The 24,595-nt window shown below is 40.9% G+C and overlaps 1 protein-coding gene across 2 annotated transcripts; it reads left to right on the top strand.

Moving 5' to 3' along the window:
- The first annotated feature begins 5 nt into the window (after positions 1–5).
- On the top strand, positions 6–23,532 carry CRYZ (crystallin zeta). Of its 2 annotated transcripts, none has more exons than XM_058538301.1 (9): positions 6–108; positions 5,567–5,690; positions 7,709–7,861; positions 11,577–11,740; positions 15,792–15,843; positions 19,856–20,005; positions 21,826–21,927; positions 22,026–22,121; positions 22,562–23,532. In XM_058538301.1, the coding sequence occupies exons 2-9, from the start codon at positions 5,580–5,582 to the stop codon at positions 22,724–22,726; spliced, it is 993 nt and encodes a 330-aa protein (XP_058394284.1). In that variant the 5' UTR covers positions 6–108; positions 5,567–5,579; the 3' UTR covers positions 22,727–23,532. The 2 variants fall into 2 exon arrangements, with proteins under 2 accessions (XP_058394284.1, XP_058394285.1); XM_058538302.1 differs by lacking the exon at positions 6–108 and adding an exon at positions 2,274–2,317.
- Positions 23,533–24,595: the final 1,063 nt, after the last annotated feature.

Genomic DNA, 24,595 nt, shown 5'->3' with positions numbered 1-24,595 from the left:
GGGCGGGCGAGGCGGAGCCCGCAAATGTAGAAGAGGGCCGGGCCCGTCCCCCTTCTCTGTAGAATCCGTCAGAGCCCTCGCAGACTTTGATTACCCACTATAGAACGGGTAAGTGGTCTAAAAAAGTCCCCTTAGTAGTTCAGGCAGCGGCCGTCCCCGCCGCTCGTCCGCACGGAGCCGAGCTTGATTATGGCCGCGCCGCTGTCGGGCGCACTGTCCTGCCAGAGACCCGCTGACTTAGCGGCTCCTGGCCGAAGCCACGTTCCCCCAGGAGCTGCAAGTTTCTCATCCGCAGCTCTCCAGGGTAACTGGACCTGCGGGTCTGAGCGCCCAGCCCTGGCGCCCCCCGGCCCCCGGCCGCCCCCCGCTTGGTTTTCCCCGCGGTCCGGCCCGGGCCTCGGGATTCCGGCGGCAGCGGATTCTCCTGCTCGGGTCCCGCAGCTGCAGGGCTGCCGGAGCCCTTTGCGCCCGGCCCTCCTGCTTTGCCATCAGTGCTGCCTTCTTACTTTTGGAGAGAAATGTGTAGTCTTCTTTTGACTTTTTTCCCCAATGGCCTCCACCTAGAATAATCTGCAAAGGGAAAAAATTACAAACTCTGTTAAAACATCTTAGGTGTTTACGTAGTTCCTAGAGGAGACTTGTCTCAGTGACCGGGGAAGGTGTGTTAATGATTGAACAATTAAAGACTAAACTTTGGACTGTTCGTCCGCAGCTGGTGGAAATGGCTTTGTGATTCCCACTGCTGCTGACCGGGCGCCCGGTGAGTGTCCGGTCGGCAGCCGCAAATAATCCCACCAGCCTGCGCCGCCACCACTGGGGAGCAGCCAGCCCAGTGCCATCCAGTCCTTCCATCAGAGAACCGGGGGCGCCGGCGGGTAGTAGTGTCTGTTCAACTCCTCCCCCACCCCCTCTTATCAGAAGTGGACCCTGAGATCCAGACCAGTGAACAGGTCACACAGCCAGGAAGAGACTTGTCTTTGGCCAGTTTTAATTTTTTAAATTTTTTTGGGTTGAGAATAATAAGTAATATGCTTACATGAGTCGTTCTTGATAACAGCAGCCCATTTTGTCATGCTTGATTCTCCTTCCAAGTTTTTATTTTTTTAATTTCTTGCCAGAAATTCTTATTTAATTTTACTTCTACTTTTTTCTCGTAATGGGCGTTTGCCTTGCTTTGTGAATCGACATGTTCATTCTGTGTTAAAATATATTTCTAACATTTTTTCCTGTTCCTTTAATTTTTATTTAAACCAAATGGATTCAAGCGTAGCATGGAAAAGATCACTGAGGAAGAATTTAAATTCTGTATTTTCTAGATTTGCCAAGTATGGTTGGCAACCTTTCGTAGGTAGAAAGTAAAACCAAAAATTAAACCAGGGTACTCTAAATAACTTTTTAAAGTTTATATTTGATAAATAGAAAAACCTATTTGAAGTACAGTTTAATTAAAAAACACAAGCAACGTGACAGGCCTGCTGACTGCAAAGGATTTACTCTGAATAACAGAGCTTACTGCATGCCAGGTGTGCTGTGGAGCAGTCACCATGTGCTGTTGTAGCTCCTCTTCACAAGGATCCTATGCTGGGGAGTATTGGCCCCACTTTACAGAAAAGGAAATTGTGAGTTTTCCTAATAGAATCATGTGCTAACTTATGGGCATTTGAGAAATTTCAAACTCTGAGCAGATGCTTTAATCATAAACTATGTAATCCCCCCTGCAGGTTAGTTGAATTTCCCAGCTCTGTCTGTCTCACTGTCTCACCATCATCATTATATAAAGTATCTCTCTAGGAAATTAAGGGTCCTCTATGCCAACATTTCAAAGGGTGAGATGAAAAGGATTGTACAGTAAGGGAAAAAAATCACCTAACAACATTTAAGGCTGTTAAAAAACAAAATTCAACTGAGTAAATTTGAAGATCTAATTGGCTACATTCAAGGATTCATGGATTGGGCAGCATCCCATCTAGCAAATAGACAGGAGCTCCCAGGAGCTGTAAAAAGTGGAAAGCTTTTATAGGCAGAAGGGGATGGAAAAAGGAAGTTTCCAACAAAGAGTGGATTGTGTCAGACAAGGTCACCTCCTTTGTGGGGAGGGCAGGGGTCTGTTGTGCAGATGACCTCTCTAGTCCTGACTAGGCGATTCCAGATTAACTGGTTAGAGGTCACATTCCTGGGAGAGGCTGAAACTGCAATTAGGTTAGATATTAAGTCTTGGTTTGCTGTCCTGAGGCAAGTGACCCCATTTTGGGGCTCTTGTTTCCTTTTTTTCAGAGGTGTAGGACTTGGGTTCCAGCTCTGCTTCTGTGTGACCCTGGTGAGTCTCTTAACTTCTTGGAATGTCTCCTCATCCATAAAATCAGTAGTGTTTTATTTCCATTTCTGCATACAATTAAATGTTGGTTTTAATAACTTGCTTCTCTACATATTGTAACAATAATTATATCAATGGCCATCCAAGATGTGCTTTTTAGAAGAAATCAGGTATTGCAGGGGTTTAAGAATGATCATAATTACTATTAGCGTATTTGTGTTATTTTAGTCTTTTTATTATTCCTTTTGACGTAACACCTGTATGATGAAGCAGATGATGATCCTCTGGGTAGTTGAGGGGGTTCAAAGATTGGAGCCTGATCAGTCATAGTGGCAAAGGCTCAGTCGGAAATATCAGCCCCAGAATCGAAGTGGAGGACAGAGCTGTCAAGGTCATGTCCATCTCCTTACAAGCTTGCGAGGGTGAGGGAGAAGTACTGAGGGATGCAGGAGGGGTCTTCTAGACCCAGTGTTAAGGATGTCTCCTCCTTCCTTTGTTCTTTTCTCCCAACTTAGCAAATGTCAAAATGTAGGTGCTAAATATTTTTGACGTCCTATTTCAGGCTAATTTTGCTTTTATTCTTGCTACGGTTTTTTGAGGATAATAGTGATGTCTGTGGGTGAAAAGACAGATGGGAGTGCTTGAAAGAAAGAAATAGGTAGGAAATAGGTAGATATTGGAAGTAGAAAAGAGCTACGGATCTTACATGGCGTGTGTGTACATATGTGAGGGAATGAGGGCCCAGAGTGGGCAGGAGCTAGGGGAGGGGCTGGTCGGTTTCTCTTTGCCCTTTGTGTTCTCGAGGTTAGGACAGTGCCTCGCTTACAGTTGATGTTCAAAAAATACATGTTGAGTGAATAACAACCCGTGTTTGGTATTAATATTTTGTTTGATTCTCTAGACTGTGAACACTTTGAGGCTAAGGACTTGTTTTTACAACCAGAGTCCTGAAATATTGTTATATTCAATCAAAGATGATTATAGAATAATAGCATTGAGAACATTTTAATGAATAAGAAATTGGAAGGGAGAAAATGGATGGGAAGGCAATGCTGATATCTGCTATCCATAGGAGTCAACATTTGCCAGGTTTTGTGCTTGATCTCACCATGTCTCTAGCACAGTAACCATGAGTAGGAGCTCAGTTTTCAGACGAAGAAGCTCAAAAAGTTGACTGACGCAGGCCGGGTAAGTTCGCTGGCATGGCGGTTACGTTCACCCGCTCGGCTGCGGAGGCGTGAGGTTCGCAGGGTCAGATCCCAGGCCTGGACCGACGCACCGCTTGTCAAGCCATGCTGTGGCAGCGTCCCATATAAAGTAGAGGAAGATGGGCACAGATGTTAGCCCAGGACTAATCTTCCTCACCAAAAAAAAATTGACTGCCTTGCCCAAGGCCACATGGCTAGTAAATGAGGATAGAGCTGGGATTCATACTGAGAGCTGTCAGATTCCAAAGCCCATATTCTTTCCATAACACTATGCTGAAGACAAAAAAGAAAAAAAAAGCTGTGTTCTTAGTTCCAGAATGGAAAATCTGATCTGGGCAACCTTTTCTTTTTCTGTTTTATTTTTCTTTATTTTTTCACTTTCTTGTCTAAGAAATACCAGCTTGAGTGAAGACCCAAATAAAAATGCAGTAAGGAGGCCCTGGGTAGGTGTGGAGTGAGCGCCTTCCCAGTGCCAGCTCTCGACACAGGGCTCGGCACTCAGGGCCCGCCCAGCTCCTCCCCAGGGTGGGTAGGTTTAGGCTTTCCGTCCACTTCTGCCCCCTTTTCTTCCAGGGCTGCCCTTCGGGATATCTCGTTGCTAAACAACCTTTTAGCAAGGGAAAATTTACTATTCTCTGTGCTAGGTACTATATTAAATTGTTTTAAACATGAGGTTTTAAAATGACACAACTTTTGATTAATCATCTCAGGAACTTTGCATTAGTAACACCATCAAGATGCGTTTGACTCCCCCATGTATGGAGTGACATTCTAGAGTTAGCATGGGCTCTGTTCTGAGTAGAGCTGTGTTGAGCTTCAATACAGTGAAAGTCTGAATTCTTTCATCTCAAGTCCTGCTTTGTGCAACTCTTTGACGTTTCAGCTACTCATGGTTGATGAATACGATTATTCCAGAAGTTAGCGAAGATGTTCTAGGCGGTGGCAGAGTCGAACAATGTTTGATGTGGGTAATTTCAAGAAATTGTGATAATGCACAAATAACATTATGGAGATACAGTCAGAACTCTTTCATTACAACTCTGTAGGAATGGAAAATTTCCAAAGTTGTCTGATTTCATGTACAAATTTTCTTTACCTTTTCTTTGAGTTTATTTTAACTCTCAGTTTTCTTTTCATTTTAAAATTAACAGTGGTAGGACAGAAAAGGTTAATTGTAAATTACCATTGTAATTTACAAAAGATTACATACAAAGCAGTGTTTTATTTTATTTATTTAATTATTTTTATTGAAGTATGGTTGACATACAGTGTTACGAAAGCTGCGTTTTTAGTTTTTAATGTTTTTCCTCCTTTGTTAAAATGAAGGAACTTCGTAAAGCCAAGTGTTTCAACATTGATAAAATCCCAAAAACTTCATGCTGAGACAGAAAAGCAAGTTGCAGAATTAAGTACAGTATGACATGATCTAAATGTAGTTGAAAAACATGCAGAACAATAGCACATATTGTTTACTCCTAGGCCCACGTGTAGTAGTGGAATAACATCATGGCTGGGAATGGCGAGTGTGGAGTTTATGGTAATACCACCCCTCGAAGGGTGGGGCAGAAATGGGTTTGGGGATGGGTACAGGAGGCTTAGGTTCTATCTGTCATGTGTTAGGTTTTTAAAATGTTAAGATTTGTTAAAGCTGGGTGGCAGGTAAATGGGTTTATTATATTCTTTATTTTTTTCTACCTATTTATCTAATGTTAATAACACTTACATTAGCTTCTAATATTTCCAAGGTGTTGCAGCCCAAGCTTATACAAAAGGAAACCTGAGGTGTTGTAGCATGCTGTGTCTGTCCAGATGTTTGCGTGTTTGAGTCCCTTGTTGAAGGCACAGGAATTAGTATGAAGTATTTGCTTTGTAAGGCGAAGGATTTGTAAGATGAAAGGTCCTTAAACTTGAAATGAGATCAGTGGTAGGCTCATGATTTCAACTGTTGTTGAAAAATTGTTTGATCTGCCCCCTTCAGGGGAGAAAACATAGTGATAGCCTACATATAATACCACAATACGTTAATTGTTTTTTTTTTTATTATTATCTAGATCACCATGGCAACTGGACAGAAGTTGATGAGAGCTATTAGAGTTTTTGAATTTGGTGGACCAGAAGTGCTGAAACTCCTGTCGGATGTTGCAGTGCCAATTCCAAAAGACCGTCAGGTGGAAATAATTACTTAAATACGGGCAATCATTACACGAGTGTGAGGCTCTGGCACATCAAGTTAGTGTTCAGAAGAAGCAGACCCACAGTGATTTGTGAAGACTCTGAATTACGCAAAGTTTACACTGTTTCTGTCTATGAGCTCTGACAGAGATACCTTCATTCTAATAATTAGTGCAGTAGATGTATGAAAAGGAGTAACATCCTGTTATGAGAAAATTGTTGAAGTTGAGAATCATCTCTGCAGTGCGATATTGGATTTTTCTGAATGGAGTCATAAGTAGTTTTAAGCAAGTTATTCTTTTACAATCTTTCATGATTTTTATTTTGTACACGGTAGGAAAACTATTTTCTTCTGCATACATGCTTTCTTGCATATGATTTAGGAGAATTTAAATGTAGAGTTTAATCATTTCCAGTGACTTTAACAGTATACTTTTTCAATAAAAATTATGTATTTTCATTACTGCACCTTCCATGACTCCCAAATCTAATTTCTTTAGCAAGCCTTATGAGAGTTTTTACAGTTGGCCATAACCATCTCTATAGATTTATTTCTTATCACTCCTTCTCAGTAGACTGTATAGTAACAGCATCAGGCTTTCTCTGGTTTCCCCAAGTGGCCCTTTCATTCCTTCTGTTTTTGCACATACTATTCCTTTTACCTGAAACATCCTTTTTCTCCCATTCCAAAAGAATTTCTACTCATCCTTTAAGGCCTGGCTCAACTACCACTTCCTTTGTAAGGCCTTCCCTTACTCTTATAGCAGAAGTAATCATTTTGTATTAATTAAGGTAAAATTAGCTTCTATAGTAGATGTAACCTCAAAATCTGAGTGGTTCAACAGTAGAAAATTATTCCTCATTCACTAAATTCCAAAATTCTAAAGTGTTTGTGGGTAGCCTTCTTCCTTCAGTGATTTGGGGACTCAGGTGTCCTCTATCATGTGGCCCTGCCACCTTGAACACCTGTCTTCTGAGGTCACTATGAAAGGGAGGAAGCCCATTGTGGATTGCCTAGGAAGGTCTTTATGGGCCAGGCCTGAAAGTGGTTCTTAGCACTTTTGCTCACATTCCGTTGGCTGGAACTCAAACTTTTGGCTTCTCATGACGGTGAGGGAAGCCAAGAAATAATATTCTTCATATGTACTGTAGAGGAGGAAGACTATCCTCTACCCACTCTGGGTCCTTTCTGGCTGGGCTACAAATTAAATTGACATGAGACAGAATAACAGGAGAAAATCAAAGCTTTATAACATGTATACATGGGAGAGACCTCGGAAAAACTGGGTAACTCAACAAAGTGGCGGAGGTTCTCATCTTAAACACTATCTTCAGTTAAAGACAAAGGAGGATGTTGGGAGTGAGGGGAGTCAGCTGTGGGAGATGACAAAAATGCACAGTAAAACAATGTAAGGTTAATATGCAGATTTCAGTCCTTGCCTTCCACACTGATAAGAGTTTCTAGAGATAAGGTCATCCCCCCTTAATGGAGATTTCTCTTACAAATATAAATGTCCCTTCTAATTTTACTTGGTTTTCAGAGCTTTGATAAGAATGGGCTTAGCAAGGACCCTCCCAGTCTATCCATACCCAGAGTTATCTATGGTGATGGCCTGTCCTGGGGACAGGCCTTCTATCTTAAATTCTTTTAGGCGGTTAGTGGGGAGGAGGTCAAAGTTTCTTTCAGAGTCTTTTGTTCTTGAGGTGGCCAGTTCTGATTCCCCACAGTACCAAAGAGGAGAAGGAAATAGGTTTCATGAGCACATAGAGGTCTCTGCCACACGTCCCCTGAAATATTTCCACCACTATTTTCCCAAAATGTTTTAATATACCACATAAACCATTCTGTCTTATCTTTTTATTTGTTTGTTGGTTTGCAAAACTGGAATGTGGGCTCACTGATGGCAAGGTTTTTTCCTCCATTTTTATAGCCCCCATAATCAGTATAGTCCTAGCATAATGCTGAATGAATACCTAAATGCTCTGTGTCAACTCAAATACATTTTCTTTGCAGGTTCTAATCAAAGTCCACGCATGTGGTGTCAACCCAGTGGAGACATATATTCGCTCTGGCACTCACAATATAAAACCACTCTTACCCTATACTCCTGGTTCAGATGTGGCTGGGGTAATAGAAGCTGTTGGAGATAATGTATCTGCTTTCAAGGTATTACATTTTTAATTATTTCTATTTTGGCTTAATATTTTTTCTTAAAATATCTTAACAGAGCTTTAAAATGTATCTGTAGTTAAGTCTTTAAAAGGCCCCATTACACAATTTCTACCACTTGGGGGACTCCTCTAGTCAAAAAAGAAATTACCTTTTATCCAGAGGCCTTGCTTGTTTGCGTTGTTGGGGATAAGTGCTGGGTAATTTCTCTATCTTCACATCCCCACAGAATTGACTGTTTTCCCTTTGATTTAGCAGAAATACTTAAGGAAAGACAACAAGCAAGGAAATTATACTATTTCCTAACTCTTGATAACACCCAAGCCAACATAATTTTTAATTCCTTCTATAAATTTAGCTTCACAGAGTAAAGGAAAGGCTAAATCTTTTGAAGAAGTAAAAGATGAAAAAATGCAAGGTCATGTACATGTTGAGAGCTGTGACTCAGACAAAGGGGATTGAGTCAATGACTGTTATAATCAGGGCTTTTGTTATTTATATGCCAAAAGACTTAGAAAACATAGATAACATATTCGTGGTCTATCATCTTTCCTCATAATTCCTTGACCTGCTCAACTTGGGCAGCACATTTATCAAAATTGGACTGAGACTGAGTAGATTAACGGCGCCCTACACTGAAGGCAAGCGGATTCCTACACTGTCCCCTCCTCAGTCTGTGGCAATCTGGCTTTTGCCCCCATCTCTCCACTGAAAGGACTCTTGCTAATGTCACTAATGGCGTCTGTATTGCTGGAGTTAATGGGCCCTTTTATGTCATTATCTCTCTTGACTTCTCTGTGACATTTGACACTCTCAGCCACTTACTCTTTCTTAAAAAACTTTTTCGGGGCTGGCCCAGTGGCACAGCGGGTTAAGTACACGCACTCCGCTTCGGCAGCCCGAGGGTTCACTGGCCTGGATCCCGGGCATGCACCGACACACCGCTTGTCAGGCCATGCTGTGGCAGCATCCCATATAAAGTAGAGGAAGATGGGCACTGATGTTAGCCCAGGGCCAATCTTCCTCAGCAAAAAAGAGGAGGATTGGCATCGGATGTTAGCTCAGGGCTGATCTTCCTCACAAGAAAAAAAAAAAAACTTTTTCTTCAGCTTCTGTGACACCATTTTCTCCTGCTCTCCTCCCTGCTTCCTCTCTGGTCATCCTTTTTCAAGCCTCTTTTTCTCTGGATGCTCCTCAAATCTTGGTGTTGCCCAAGAGTCTCAGTCCCCAACTAGACCTCTGCTCTGTCTTCTTACCTTCTTCATGATGACCTCATGCACCCCCATGGTTTCCGTTATCACTTGTGACGTCCTTAGCTTAGAGTTTTCTACTAAGCTCTGGACCTGTGCTGTCCAATAGGGTAGCCACTAGCCACATGTGGCTATTTAAAATTCAAATTAAATTAAAATAAAAAGTTTGGTTCCTCAGTTGCACTAGCAACATTTCAACTGCCTAATAGCCGCATGCGTCTAGTGGCTACCCTATTGGACAGAACTGATGTAGACCATTTCCGTCAGCACAGAAAGTTGTGTTGGAGAGAATGGGACCCCATCGTCAGCCTCCAGGACCCTCTTACTCAGTGTGTCTAAAACTGAGCTCGTCTTTTCTCACGTCAGATCTGCTCCTCTCTCGTGTGACTGTCTTGGTGACTTCTGGGGTTTGAGACTTACCTCTTCACTCTCCCTCACTCAGCTCTCCCTTTCTAGAAGCCTTTTCTCTCTCCTCTTTCCATTCTTAATGCCTGTAGTTTCATTCAGGTTATTTTACCTAGTCCCTTACCCAGATTTCTATAATAAACACTTAACTTACCTCCCTCCCTCCTTCCCCTTGAATTTCTCCTTGCTCTATAAGAAGTGATTTTCTGAAATGTGATTCTGATTGTTTTACGCCTCTATTTTAATTCTTGCATTAATTCCTTCTAGATTTCAGGGTATTGTTGAAACTGCTTATGTTATGAAAGAAGACTGTTTCAAGCTCTCTCTCCCACTTATCTTTCCCTTCTTATCTTCCATTCCTTCTCACCCTGTAGTTTATTCTTTAGTAATGAGCTGGGTTCTTCCTGTACGTCCCATGCTCTTTCATCTCTTTGTCTTTGTTCCTACTGGTTCTTCTGCTTGGCAGAATTAAACTGAAACTTATAAACATGAGTTCAAGGGATTTCACACTCCAGCTTTAATTTCTTTTCATTTTATCTCCTGAAACGATTACATTCTGTACATTGGACCACTTACTCATTGGGAATGAATGCTGGCGATTTCTCAGCATTTGTTCCTGTCACTGTTTCTTTAGTTTGTCTCCTTCACTCCTAATGACTCTTCCCAGTTCTCCTTTTCAAAATCTTGTCCCATCCTTCAAGACCTACCTCAAATATTAGCTTCTCAGTGAAGCTATTCTTGAGTCCCTCAACCTAGCAATAATTCCTTTCTTTTTCTTGTACTTATCTTTGATGGCTCATCATGTTTGCCTTGCTTTGTAATTATTTCTGTCCTTTTCTTCTATCTCTTCCTAGAGTTTAAGCTGCTTGAGATTAAGGAGAGTGTCTTGCTATTAGTATCCCTCACAGAGCTCAAAGCAATGCTTCCTGTATAGTAGATTCTTAGTGACTGTTTCATTGTACAGAAATCAGTGCAACCTGTGTTTAAGCTGTAAAAACAAGATTAATCTTAACATGGTCATTCTTGACCATCTGCAGGCAGCGCCCTTAAGCGCTGATGCTTGTCTTTGACTCCAAGATGCTGCTGAATCTTGTTTGTCGATCCCCCACGCATAGTGTGTTACTTTTTCAGGTCTCTTTATTATAGGACAAATTCAAGTATGCTGACAGTTACTGCCTTAATGTTTTACTCATTCCAAGGAATATTTACACTTTTTCCCAGAAAGAGAAGTCAGGGCAGTGTTTGCAGCGAGCAGTCTGATGTCCTAGCGGGCAGTCCTGTTGGGCATGCCCGTCATGCTTGCACAGTGCCTCACCTCGCCCTCGGCTGCGCCTCTGCTGTTCAACAGCGAGGGCCTGGCACAAGTTTATTGAGAGTTTGCTGTGAGTGTGGTGCCGTGACAAGTGAAGAAGCCTGTCCTGGCTTTTCCTGCTGTCAGGATCCAGGCAGAGTTTCCTGCTTTTTGGTGTATGCATGAAAAATGAGGGACATGCAGGGGTGAAGAAATCTATGGAAAGGATTTAGAACAGGTATTTGGTGTATAGAAGAACTTTATATTTTATTTGTTTTTTCTCCCTAGTATTTTGGGCAAAAAATGATGATTTGTATTAAGTGCCATTTGCTAACTGCTTTGATCTGAGCAAGTTACTGAACTTATTTTTGCCTCAATTTCCTTGTCTGTATTGTGGGATTAATCTAAAGTGGAGATAATAAAAGTACTTACCTCATAGGCTGTTGTGAAGATCGATTAGATGATATTCACGAGACCCTTAATGCAGGGCCTAGCCCAGTGAGCTCTCAGGAAAGCTTAGTTATCCATTCTGGGGGTTCTCTTGCCTCTTATTTCCTATCCCTCTTCATTTTTCATCTTACTGGTTTCCATTAAAAAACATTTTAAAACGGTCAGTATTTTAAAGTTATTTTATGAGACCTGAAGATGTAGAATATAATATATAAATACTTATTTCTTGTTATAAGGGTTGCATTATAAAGGATTATACCCATTTTGACATCATTTTTGAGCCCTGATGCATTTATGAACTTGTTGCTTTCCCCAGAAAGGTGACCGAGTGTTCACTACCAAAACGATCTCTGGGGGCTATGCCGAGTACGCTCTTGCAGCAGATCACACCGTTTACCCACTGCCAGAAAGACTGGACTTTAAACAAGGAGCCGCCATCGGTATCCCATATTTTACTGCGTATCGAGCTCTGTTCCACAGGTAATTATATAGCCAACACCAAAGGAGGACAGTCATAATTGCCTTCCTACTGTTCGTCCATCTGTCTGTCTCTCATTTTGGGTTACCATTTCGTTACCATTAAGCTTTTGTGGAGTGTAAGCTGTGCTAATTTGGGAGATGGTTCTTATCTCTAGAGATACAAAGAAGAGCAAACACTGTCTTTGTCTTTAAGATGCTCATAGTCTAGTTAGAGAGATAGACATAAGAGTACTGTTTATATACATGTGACAAGGACAGTGATAGAGATGTCCATAGGGCTTTCTGGGATCACAAGGGATGTGACTCTGGTGATGAGGTAGGGCTTCCTGGCATGCTGTAAAACTTGGATTATTTTAAAGCCATAGTTTAAAAATCTTGTTATCCAGCCATGGAAACTAATGGCTGCAATTTGAAAGTGTAGTGTAGGGCCCTACCCCAGACCCACCAGTTTCCCTGGCTGGGACATGAGAATCTATATTTTGATCAGATTTCTTAGGTATTTGAAAAGGATCAGAATTAGGAAAGAGCCTGGGGAAGTGTAGCTGGGAGAGAGGGCTTTCTAGACAATGGGAATAGCCTGGTGCGTGGGGAAAAACATCATGGCGTCTGGGGAGAGCTATAGCAATTTGGTTTTTTTGGATAGAAGATTTCAAGGCAAAGACTGGCAAAGAATAAGGTTGGAACATAGTAATCTCTCAATAAATGTTAGTTGTCATCATCAAATAGGTAGGTATCAGATTGTAAAAAGCTAGATCATAGAACTCACACATTGTTCTGTGAGGGATTGGAGGTCATGAAATGTTTTATTCAGGAGCATGGTATTATCGTATTTGTGTTTTAATGAGATCACTTATCTGCTGTGTAAAGGATGGATTTGAAGGCAGGAATGGAGAAAGAGATGGGAGGGTCTTCTAGAAGTATCCTCTAGGCCAAATTCTTATGGGCCAGAGCAAGGGTCATGGGACAAAAGGGAGTGGGGAAGGGATGACTATTAGGGGGTAAAATCGGGACAACTGGGTGACTGTTTGCATGTGGAGAATGAGGGAGAGGAGAACTTAAGAATACTTCTAGCTTTCTAGCTTGGCTAATGTTTAACTGTGACCAAGAAAAGGAGAAAAAGTTTCAAAGGGAAGCTGAGTTCGGTTGTGGACTTGAAACCGAGACAGACGTTGTAATGGAGAAGTTCAGCAGCCTATTGGAGGAAAGAGTCTGAAGCTTGAAGTCTAGAGATATAAGATTGAGGATATCAGCATATGGATGAGAGGTGACAAGATAAAAGTGATTGAAATCCCTCAGGGAGTGAGAAGAACAGGGGAATGAGAATAGAACCTTAGTAAACATCACCATTTAAGAGTGAAGTCAGAGATAGGGGACAGAGTCCTGAGAGGACCAAAGGGAGTGTATCCCAAGGCCAAGAGTCTAGAGGTGTCCCTTAAACGTCTGTTAAGCTCATGGGCTTTGAAGGCAGGAAGACTTGGGTTAGAGTGCTGTCTTCACCTGCTCCTGGCTAGATGACTTGGTCAAGGTACTTCCCTGTCTCAGCTGCAGTTTACTGATTGAAAAACTAATAGCACCTACCTCATAGGGGTATGGTGAGAATTAAATGAGGTAATGCCTGTAGAACTCTTAGTACAGAGCCTGGCACAGGGTAAGCGCTCAGTCAGCGTTGATGGTGTTGGGGTAGAGGCTGATATTGCTACCAAGGAGGGAAGCTTGCTGTCAAATGCAGCAGTGAATAAAATAGCAGTTGGGCTTAGCAATTAGGAGGTCATTGGTGACTTTAGTCAGATCATTTTCAGTAGAGTGGTGGGACAGAAGCTTGGTTGGGTAGGTTGAGGCCAAAAGAGGAAATTGATCCCTTGAATGGAGACTAATCTACCATGGGCTGCAGGCTGGCTCGGGGAAGAAATGAGGCCAGGAGCAGCAGGTGGGCAGAAATAGAGCAGCTGAGAGACAGCAATCTCTGTGAAGTTGAAGAAAAGGTTTTTAGAGAATACGGTCTTGCAGAATTAGGGTCGGAGATTACTGTGATAATATTGGTTTACGTGCCTCATGTTTCTCAGGTAGAGTGATTGGGGTGTTACCCGGTTTAGCCCTGGGAGGGCGTGGCTAAAGTGGAGGAGAATTCAGGACTTCTGATGCGAGGTTGTCCTCCTGGTGAATGTTGAAATTTCCTAGATTGGGGCTGGATTTGTGGTGGAAGAGACAGCCTATGTGCCGGGTGCTAGTCTTCAGTGACTAGGAGGGAGTAGGGGACAGCAGCATGGAAGACCAGGCCAAGTGTTGGATCCCCTGCCATGGGTGTCAGGGGGAGATGACTGTGTTAGTCAGGGTTCTCAGAGAAACAGAGCCAACAGAATGTGGAGACAGAGAGAGACACAGAGAGAGACAGAGCGAGAGAGAGAGAGGTGCTGATGTTAAGGAATTGGCTCATGTGATTGTGGAGGCTTGGTGAGTCTAAAAATCTGATAGGGTGGACCAGCAGGCTGGTACCCAGAGAAGAGTTGCAGTTCAAGTCCAAAGGCAGTCTGCTGGCAGAATCCCTTCTTGCGTGGGAGAAGTCAGTTTTTGTTCTAGTAAGGCCTTCAACTGATGGGTTGTGGCCCATCCACATTATAGAGGGCAGTCTGCTTTATTCAGTCTACTGATTTCAGTGTTAATCTTATCCGAAAAACACCTTCACAGAAACATCCAGAGTAAAGTTTGACCACATATCTGGCACCATGGCCCAGCCAAGTTGACACATGAAATTAACCATCACAGTGACTCTACATAAAGATAGAAGGATCATAGCAGTGGGGATCCGGGGAGGATTTGGCCTTTCTCTCCACCCACCCCAGGCCCAGGGATTTAGGAGAATGTGCTGTTAGTGTCTGAGGGGTTGTTTATAAGATTTAAAAAGAAAATTCATTGGGAAGTGTTTCATATCCCATAGAATAACGTTAGTAATCCTATTCCCTTACATTTGTATTTTACTTTTAAAATGTCAAAGTGTTTGGGGGATAGTGATCTCAGTTTATCATTTCATACCCTCAGTTGAACTCACTGCCCTCAGTCTCCTTATCTCAAGCAGAGAGTGTTGGAGAAAGCTTCATTTACTGCTCATCATGGCCATTTGTCAGCTGTGGGCACACAGCTTCGAGCAGGACTCGTGTGACTGTGTTCTCACTCCCAGACTGCACAGAGTGTCTGTACAGGGTGGCCACCCCCTATTGTTCTAGGAAGTGAGGTCCTCCCTGAGAGTCAGATCTGGCTCACATGACAGATACTGGCTTGTGACCTCAGCACTTGTCCATCTGGAATAATAAAGCATCCCCTGTCAGGCTTGCTGCATGTGCCTTGTTTTCAGTATAATGGAAAAGTGGTATGAACCAGAAGTAAAAAGTATATGTCATTTCACCAGAGGATCTGGGCATTTTAGAGGGTGACATGGGAGCCTTTATTGGGCTCCCATGGGACAGGATTTATTGTATTTCCTACTCTCCTCCCACTGCTGACTCAGCTTTGCTTTCTGAAATGAGGGCTTGCAGGCTGTGCAACCCGATGTTCAGGGCATGGAGAAGGAAGAATGTTTCCCTACGTAGTCTAGCCGCTGCGTTTCCTTGGGTGTTACTCTGGAGCACAGAATAAAGACTGGGCTATACTAAACCTGTTTTGAGACGCTGTCTGTGGGAACCTGTGGGAATGAGAGACTCTACTTCCTCTCAGTTCAGCAGTTTCACTTAACACGCCTACACGGACTGCAGCCTCTTAGAAGGTTCCACCCGGATGTGATCCCGGCACCCAGCACAGTGCCTGGCACATAACAGACTCCCAGTAAACATGTGTTGAATAAATAGATGAATGAAGGTTTTCTTTTCTCTGTGGCTCTGAAGAACCATTGTTTGATCCCATGAAGCTTGGAGAAGATCTTGGCTTGTGTATCAGGACGAGTTTCCTCTGGGGGTAAGTGTTAGCTGAACCGAGGGTAGAATTTCCTTAAGAATAGTGAAAACCACCTGAGCTTACTTAGCTTCAAAGGCAGTTGATGAACCTGTGCTTTCTTTTGCAGAGCCCATGTGAAGGCTGGAGAAACTGTTCTGGTTCACGGGGCTAGTGGAGGAGTAAGTATTTTTTTTTTAAGTTTATTTTAAATGTGCTTACGTTTGTGTGTTTCACAGTATATTTCTTTCAAGTCATTTTTAGAAGCCAAGTTTATAAATAGAGCCAAGGGTGCTTTTTTCCTTTACGTAGTGAAGCTTCTTGAAATTCTGTCTTCTGAAGGTGATTCCTTGTCATTAGTTTAGCATTTCTTGGTTAATAAAATTCAACAGATTAGCCCATCAAAAATGCATGTATTAGCTTTTCCCCCTTGTGTTGGGTGTGGAAAAGATAAACTGGCTTTGCTTTTGCCTTCAGGTAGCAAATATTATAAGAATATTTATTTAGAATTTTAAAGAGTACTTGAAGGTTAACATAAATTCCATATTCCCCTAGATAAGGAAACTCAGGCTCATTAAAGTTTCACCAGTGTTGCCCCAGACAGCACTGTGAAGCCACACTGTGACTTCTTAGTCCTTCCCGTCTCCTCCCCCCTGCCTGCCTGCCGAGCTCCGATGACACTCGTGGAGTGCACAGTATAGGCTGTGTCCTTAACACCACAACCCGTGGCTTAAAATGCTGATGGGGGGGCAGGGAGGGAGGACTCCGGACGATAAAACAAGCCCTTTGGTGAAATCACCAATGCAGGGCTGTCAGAAACCTCTTCAAGAGACTGGCTCTCATCTGCCTCTGAGGAGCTTAGAGGAAAAGTTAGAGCTGTGAGGTTGGAATTTACCAAGAAATCCACATGACCTCTATCCTTCATTGGAGAGGCTTTAGAAATTTTGGAGACAAGATTTCGCATTTTTAAAATAAAGGGCCTGGGGCTAGATGGCTCACCTTGAGAAGCTGGTTAACCCTTCTCGGTGCACTTTGTATTCTGGAGAGTAGATTCAATGAAGTCGCCTATCACATGGCACATTGTCCCCAGAATAATGAGTGGCATTCTGAAAATGAATTTACCTCTAAAGGTAATACAAACAGAATTCAGTCCATTGTGTTTCTGTTACTTTTGATAGATGAATCACAGGGTTTCACATTCAGCTTCCTATGTTCCTCAAATACATCAATTCTGAAGGATTTCACAGATCAGACTTTTTACTAAAAATCACCAAGATTGTCTTTATGGGGCTTGGGAAACTATGACAGATATACCTTGTCAAAAACTCCCATTGTTTAGCTTCACTGAAGAGGCTCTTTTGGGGTTAAATTAAATTTAACCCTAAAGAAGGATCTGTCGAACACATGCATTTATTTAAATTGCTTTGGCTTTCAGAGAGCTAACCTGGTGCTCTGTATGGAGGGAGAGATTTCAGTAGGAAGGGGAGAGAAGAGTTTAAAGAAAATCTCTTTTTATTCCCTTTACCTTTTTGTAAAAAGCCTCATTGCTTCACCATGATTTTTTTTTTTAAAGGCAAAATCCACACTGTTCTCTGAGCTGGCTCAGTTTGTTAAATCCCCAGCTGGCATGATAGGCTGGTGGCCTGCCCTATCAGAGGGAAACAGCGCTGGGTTTTGTCTTGCTTCTGTTTGTACTTTCTGTCCTCATTTAATTCAAATACCTTCGGGATTATGCTGTGTATTTAAAATGATGTGAGATTTATAAACACAGCTTTATCCAAATATGTTGTTGGGGAGTGCCCTATTTTAGTGTCAGCAAAATAAACAGAAGCAAAATAGTTGACACAAAATGGTAGATAATCTATTGAAGGAGTATTGCTGGTGTAATTGTTGACAAGAATAGGATAAGCAGAGCCGTTAAAATAGCTATTGAGTGCCCATTAAGGTAGTCAGAGCATAAGTAGATGTATTTACAGTAAATCTTTAGTTTAAAACATGGTTTTAATAGAAGCCTGGTTGTTTTTTTTAATTGAAATATAAAGTAGAAAAAAGTCAATCATGCTAACCCCTTAGTGATTGTATTTCCTGAGACTGTCTCTCTCCCTCCGTGGACAGTGAGGTCTGTGTGTGTGTTTTGGTGAAATCAAACAGATCCCTGCCATCACCCAGCTGAGTTCAGCTTCATCATGCCCATGAGCCATACAGTCTTTAAGGTCTAGTTCAGGCCTAGCCGTCTGTGATTCTGTTATAATTTTAATTAGTTTCCGTCATCATTTTTCATTCTAAGTCTTTTCTGTCTTAGAATGTCCAAACCCACCTTATGGGTGCCCAACCCATAAGAATCTTATCTTCCTCTACACCAATGGTTATCTATAAGTGGTGATTTTACATCATCCCTCCTCCCCCTCAGGGACATTTGGCAGTGTCTGGGGACGTTTTTGGTTGTCACAACTGGGTAGAGGGGATCTAGTGGGTAGAAGCCAGGCATGCTGCTAACCATCCTTCTCTGCACAGGATAGCCCCACAACAAAGAATTGTCTGGACCAAAATGTCAGTAGTGCCAAGTTTGAGAAACCCTGCTGTAAGTGTATGTGACACTTACCTGTACCATTCATCTGGCATGTATTCAAACATATTTCCTAGTACTGCAGTTTAAATAATTGCTTTTATCTATATTCCTAAAATACTTTTATTTCTCCTTTATACAAAGCACATTTATCTGATGATCTAGTGATTTCATTCAATCCCATGGCATCTACAAACTGATGAATCTCAAATTTATATTTCCAACTCTGAACGCTTTCGGGTCCATACCCCTATTCAGCTGATTGCTGAACATCTTCAGTTACGGGAGCAGTATACAGCTCAGCATGCTTGAAGTGAAGTCTTGATGCTCTCACAAACTTGATCCTCCCTTATCTTCCTCATCCTCATTAATCTACCCAGTTGATCTGGCCACGGACCTAGGAGACACCTTGATTTTTCTCTTTTCCTCACCTCCCACATTCAACCTATGAGGAAGGCCCAATCTTCCTACTCCGATTTTCCCCTCACCTTCTTTTTGCCTCTCATATAATTGGAGAGTTCTTTTGAAAGCCTAAATCGGATCCTATCATACTCTTGCTTAAGCTCTCCAGTAGTTCTGCATAGCTCTTAAAGATAATCCAAAACCTTGACCTCCAAGGCCCTGTGTGCCTGGTCTCTCCGTGTCCCTCTGGCCTCACCCTCCATTCTCTCCCACATGCCACGCCCTCAAGCCACACTGATCCTCTGTTTGTCCTTTGACCCTCCCAAGCTCATTCCCACTTCACCAGGTTCACCACAGCATTCTGCCCACGACATTCTCCACGGGGCATCGCAGATCATCTCGCAGCTCGTCCCTCACCTCGTTCAGGTCTCATCTCTTCAGAGTGGCCTCTCCTGACCACCTAACTAGCCCCTCTCCCTGTCTCTTTCTAACCCATTAGGCTGTTTTATTTTTTTCACAGCACTTTTCATTTTCTGAATTTACTTTATTCATTTATTTGTTCGTGTATTTATTATCTTCCCCCTTCCTTAGGATGTAAGTTTCTTGCATGAAGTACCACGTCTAGCACATAGTAAACTCTCAATAAATGATCATCATATGGATGAATAAATTAATTTGCCCATGTACCTGTCTTTCACTTAAATGGGAGAGGCCTTACATTTGTTATATAGTATTTTGTATGTGCAGTTAAAGTGTGAAGTCAGTGAGCATATTGGGATTATCTTTAAGCCCTGCACCTTTTGCACAAAGCAGATGCTAAGCAAACGCTTCAATGCAAGGGTTAAAAGCTCAGGCCTCTCTCCAGCCTGATCTGGTCCAGCTCTGGGATTGGTCCTGTTTCCATCTCTGACCTGGACAAGTTACTTACATTTTATAAGCTTCAGTTTTCTCATCTATAGAGTATGGACAATAATAATATCTGCTTCCTAGCCTCATTGTGAGGATGAAGTAAAGCACTGCATAGGAAGTATTTAGCTTGGTACCCGGCACATTCATTTTAAATGCTCAATAAAAGTTAACTAGTGTTCTCATTTCTTCATTGAGACTCGAAGTTCCTTGAGGACAGGGTAGGACCTAGAAGCACCATAAGTTCATTATATATATTTAATAGATGTTTGCAGGGATGCAAAGAATCGAAAACTCCTGGGTTATATTTTGTTTTTCAGGTTGGACTAGCGACATGCCAAATTGCTAGAGCTTATGGCTTAAAGGTTTTGGGCACAGCTGGTACTGAGGAAGGACGAAACATTGTTTTACAAAATGGAGCCCATGAAGTGTTTAATCACAGAGAAGTTAATTATATTGATAACATTAAGGTAAAATTATTCTACAGTTTTATAAAAGTAACATTTTGTTTCTTGGGAGACATACTTTTTTTTTTTTTGTAACAACACTTTTTTTGTAAGTTCTTTTATCAACCGCTCTCTTGAAGTTGTTTACTCCATTTTTAATGCCTGTGTGTTTTAAAGTTTTAATTAATTTAAAAACAAAGATGTCTAATTTTCAAATCTTCACTATCATTTCTGTCTTGTTTATATTTATCAAATAAAATATAGCCTCTCTAGAGTCTTATAGCTATAAAAATTGGTACTCTTAGTGCAAATCACATTTTAAGTAAAGCCACAGCTTTGCATTTGCAGTTGTGAAGGGTTTTTTTCCCCAATATTTGTATATATTGCAGAATGATCGTCACAGTAAGTCTAGTTAGCATCCATTACCATACATAGAAAAATTTTTTTTGTGATGAGAGTTTTTATGATCTACTCGTAGCAACTTTCAAATATGCAATATGGTATTATTAACTAAGTCCCCATGCTGTGCATTACATCCTCATGGCTTATTTATTTTGTAACTGGAAGTTTGTACCTTTTGACCCCTTCACCCATATCACCTCCCCACCCCACTCCCTGCCTCTGGCAATCACAAGGTGTTTTTAATATAATTTCTGTTGGTGTAAATTTTCCATGGAAGGTGAGATATCCACAGATTACAAACTGGATCTGTCTAGTCTAGGGAATAAAGTTTATTTGTTAACTGGATGCTTTGGAGGAATAATCATACCTCATCCAAATCCTTTAACATGGCACTCAATGTATTTTCACAATCTGTACCAATTTACAGTCTCTTCCTACCTCTTCCCCGCTCCCCACCTCCCCAGTTACACACTCCAGCTCTGCTGTGCTACTTTCCAGGCCTGAGTTGTACTCTCAGTCCCTACGTCTTTGCTTTTCTGTTTCTTCTGTCCAGACTAACCTTGCTTCCCTTTGCTCCTCTTTGCTCTTTTTCGCTTAAGGAACTCCTGTTCATCCCTCAATGCCTACGTCATCATCTCTGTGGAGCTTTCTCTGACCTCTACAGGTGATCAGAGTTGTAACTTTTTTTCTCTATAACTTATGGTTTATTTCTGCTAATGTAGTGCTTAGCCCATTACATTACAGCTATGACAGCTGTATTTTCCATCTTTCTCCCTAGCTTTGTTTTGAGCTCCCTATGTCCATCTTTGAATTCCCAGTACCAAGCTCTGTGCCTGACACAGATACTCATCTTTTTGTTAAAATAAAATGAATATAAGGTAGACATGTATAGCTTATCTAAGAGCCAGTTTTGGATGCTGGGAACCAACATCTGAGAGCCCAAAAGAAAAGAAGTAGGGTGCCAAGCTGACTATAACACACTTAGAACAAAAAAAATCGTGCATCACCAAACAGCCAATGATTTTTTATCTTTTGATTTTTATTTTTTAATGAAAATGGGAGCCCCATTGGGGTTTTGGATTTTTTATTTGTTGTTTGTTTTTCTATGGAAATACGTTTTGAAGATAGAAAATTTTTAGCTAAGGAAGAAGTATTTTATATCAAGTTGAGTCTAAGCACCTAAAAATTCTAGACAAATTTTATTTCATTATAACAATTTATTTAGCAAAAATCTTTATCATTTTTAGTGTTGTGGCTGGTTCCTTGGAATTACATCATCACCATATATTTAGATCATTTTACAATTTGCATTATTAGTCTTAAAAATGTAGCATTTTATGTCAGTTGAAACACATTTCTGTAATATATGGGACTATGATAACTATTTTACAGTTTTTTTAGTTGTTTTCTTATCTGACTCTGCATTCTTTTATATTATACAGAAATCTGTTGGTGAAAAAGGAATCAATGTGATTATTGAAATGTTAGCCAATGTAAATCTCAGTAATGATTTGAATCTTCTGTCACGTGGAGGACGAGTAATAGTAAGTATTTCATTTTTTTTACCACTTTGACGTTTTACCGTAATTTAAAGCTATTTTGCAGTAATCTTTGACTATATACTTGGTGTTTTTCATAATAGGTTGTTGGCAGCAGAGGTCCTATTGAAATAAACCCACGGGACACCATGGTAAAGGAATCTAGTATAATTGGAGTTACTCTCTATTCATCAACCAAGGTAGGAAAAGAAGGGATTCTGATTTTGGTAACTTAAATATTGATACAATTTGCCTAGTCAGGCAGACTGAAAGTTTAAGTAGGTGTTAGGCTTAGTTATCTGACTAGGCCAGTGGGTTAAGGATTAGTCACTAGAAGATAACTATGGAGACAATATAATCTATTTTCCAAGTCAGGACACTTTTGAGAGAGACAGGAGATACTGTTAGTAATTACTCTAGCACAATAGGTATTTAGTAAACTGAGACTGTCTCAGACAAATTGGACTTATGGTTGTCCTATAGAGAACTACTTTTTCTGTAGTTCTGGACAAGTTGACAAAATCCACACATTTGTAGGAAATCTTTATGATCTAACTCTTAGATTCTGAAAATTTTTAATGCTTCTGAAAAATGTCATATGTTCTTGTTCTTCTATTAAAAAAAAAAACCTTTTTCTTAGGAGGAATTTCAGCAGTTCGCAGCAGCCCTTCAAGCTGGGATGGAAGTCGGTTGGTTGACACCTGTAATAGGTTCTCAGTATCCATTGGAGAAGGTGGCCCAGGCTCATGAAGATATCATTCACAGCAGTGGGGCTACTGGAAAGATGATTCTTCTCTCATCATGATTAATTCTTACATGTATTTCCCAGTAATCAGAGGTTTCTTACCCCAGTTTTCCTTACACTATCTTTGCTTTATTTAGCATTCATTTGATTCAGTGAATTTCTTGTATTAAAAACCAAGATTTGGCTTTAGAGATCATGGGCTTTGGAGTACAAGTTATTTTATAGGTGGCAATATTCTTTAAGCCTTCTACCTCTAATCAAGGAGTCATTGTAGTAGGAAGTAGAGTGTTAGTGGGCATGGCATTGGGGTGCATTACAGAAATTACTGATACTTGATCATTAATTCCATACCTTTGAGTAAAACATGCTAATTCAAAATAAGACTGCTTGATTTCCAAGAGTACTTCTCTTTATAAAGGTTCTTTAGTCTCTGATTAGCCTAGAACTGTATTGGACTCTGAAGGTTTTCTGGATTAAACAAGACCTGTTTTCCAAACTAATCTCATTTGGATCTACAAGTCTCTTGGAAAGGCAAGATAAACAATGTCCAGAAAATTTGTTAGTTTTCCAATATTTCCCCAAATTTTAGTACATTCGCTATGTTAGTGGTTGATTACCAATGATCCTTATATTCTGTGAGGACAACAGCCTTATCTTTGGTATAATATGATAGTAGGTACACAGTCTCCAAATAGATACTTCTTGATTGATCAGCTTTTCAAAGTAGATTTAGGATTATCTGTGTGATTAGGGGGGTCATATATTTTGATTTAAATTAATTAACAAATTTGACACATTAAGAACGATCTGCTTTTGTTTTCACAACATGGTAGCCTGCAATAAAGTCTACAAGGAATTAAAAATTGTGTTTGTCTATTTTGTCTTTGTGTAGTACTACCCTTACATCCCTTTTACACAGCTCCTAATGGTTACTTCCTAACAGTGTTCCATGCTGGAAGTCTTTATCTAAACTAAATAAAGGGGTGATTACTTAGAAATCTTACCATCAATATTATGTCCAAGGAAATGAGGTTTGATTGTTAATTTTGTTCTTGTTTTTCTTCATATGAACACAGCCTCCTGTCTGTTGTTGCATTATGTGGTTGATTCTTGATCTGAGTTATTCTATTGAATGACAACTTCTAGTTTGAACATGGAATCCTGCTTTAACAGTGAACTGCTAACTTCTGTACTTGAGGGATGTCATTGACTTCTGGCTGTACATGCTATGGCTGAAGTGGTTTTGCTATTAGCATCTTCCAGGTCTATTTACTATTTCTTTTACAGGTTAGCAGTCCTGTGCTATAACATGTTTGAAAAAAGTCTTAAAAAAACAATGTCATGAATTTAGAGACTAGCATTTTATGTACATCCTAAAACGGAGGGTTCCTTCTCATACAAAAAGATAAAAGAATAATTACTCTGTAAAAGTCAGTTTTATCTGTTTGCACATTTGCCTCATCTATAGAATGAGCAAAAGCCCACTGCTGACTTAACACTTCATAAGCCGTTGATAACAGTTCAGTTAATTTCAAAGGCAAAAACTAGTCCAACTTTATGCATTAACTGCCATATTTATGATTATATTGCATTGGACATGTTCCCTGCATTAATCTCCTTGTAATTATAATTCTATTCTTGGCCTAACCTTCAGCCAACTGTATTCACTGCACGGTTGGTGCCTAGAGCCTAAGGGCTCCCATACCAGTCACCAGCACCCGTCCCAGATACGAAGTAGAGAATAGCCCACAGAATCAACAAGCATCATTTCACGTTTCAGCCGTCTGTTTCCGTTCCTGTGTGCTTTGAACTTGGATTTATATTTGTTGAGAATCATACAATGTGTTAGAGATCAAATGGATCAGCCACCCTGAGCCTAAGAAGGTGAAATGAAGTGCCAAATGTCACATGACGAGTAGATTCAAACTC

This window comes from Diceros bicornis, chromosome 4 (genome assembly GCF_020826845.1).
Source record: "Diceros bicornis minor isolate mBicDic1 chromosome 4, mDicBic1.mat.cur, whole genome shotgun sequence".
In the NCBI taxonomy this organism is placed as follows: domain Eukaryota; kingdom Metazoa; phylum Chordata; class Mammalia; order Perissodactyla; family Rhinocerotidae; genus Diceros; species Diceros bicornis.
Note: the sequence above shows the minus strand (reverse complement) of the source record. Positions and strands in the feature narration are given on the sequence as shown.

Bases quoted from the DNA above. Each gene is read 5' to 3' on its own strand.
- CRYZ (XM_058538301.1), top strand. From the start codon at position 5,580: ATGGCAACTGGACAGAAGTTGATGAGAGCTATTAGAGTTTTTGAATTT. The intron at 5,691-7,708 runs GTGGAAATAATT...TTTTCTTTGCAG, and splicing joins CAATTCCAAAAGACCGTCAG to GTTCTAATCAAAGTCCACGC. The intron at 21,928-22,025 runs GTAAGTATTTCA...TTTTCATAATAG, and splicing joins CACGTGGAGGACGAGTAATA to GTTGTTGGCAGCAGAGGTCC.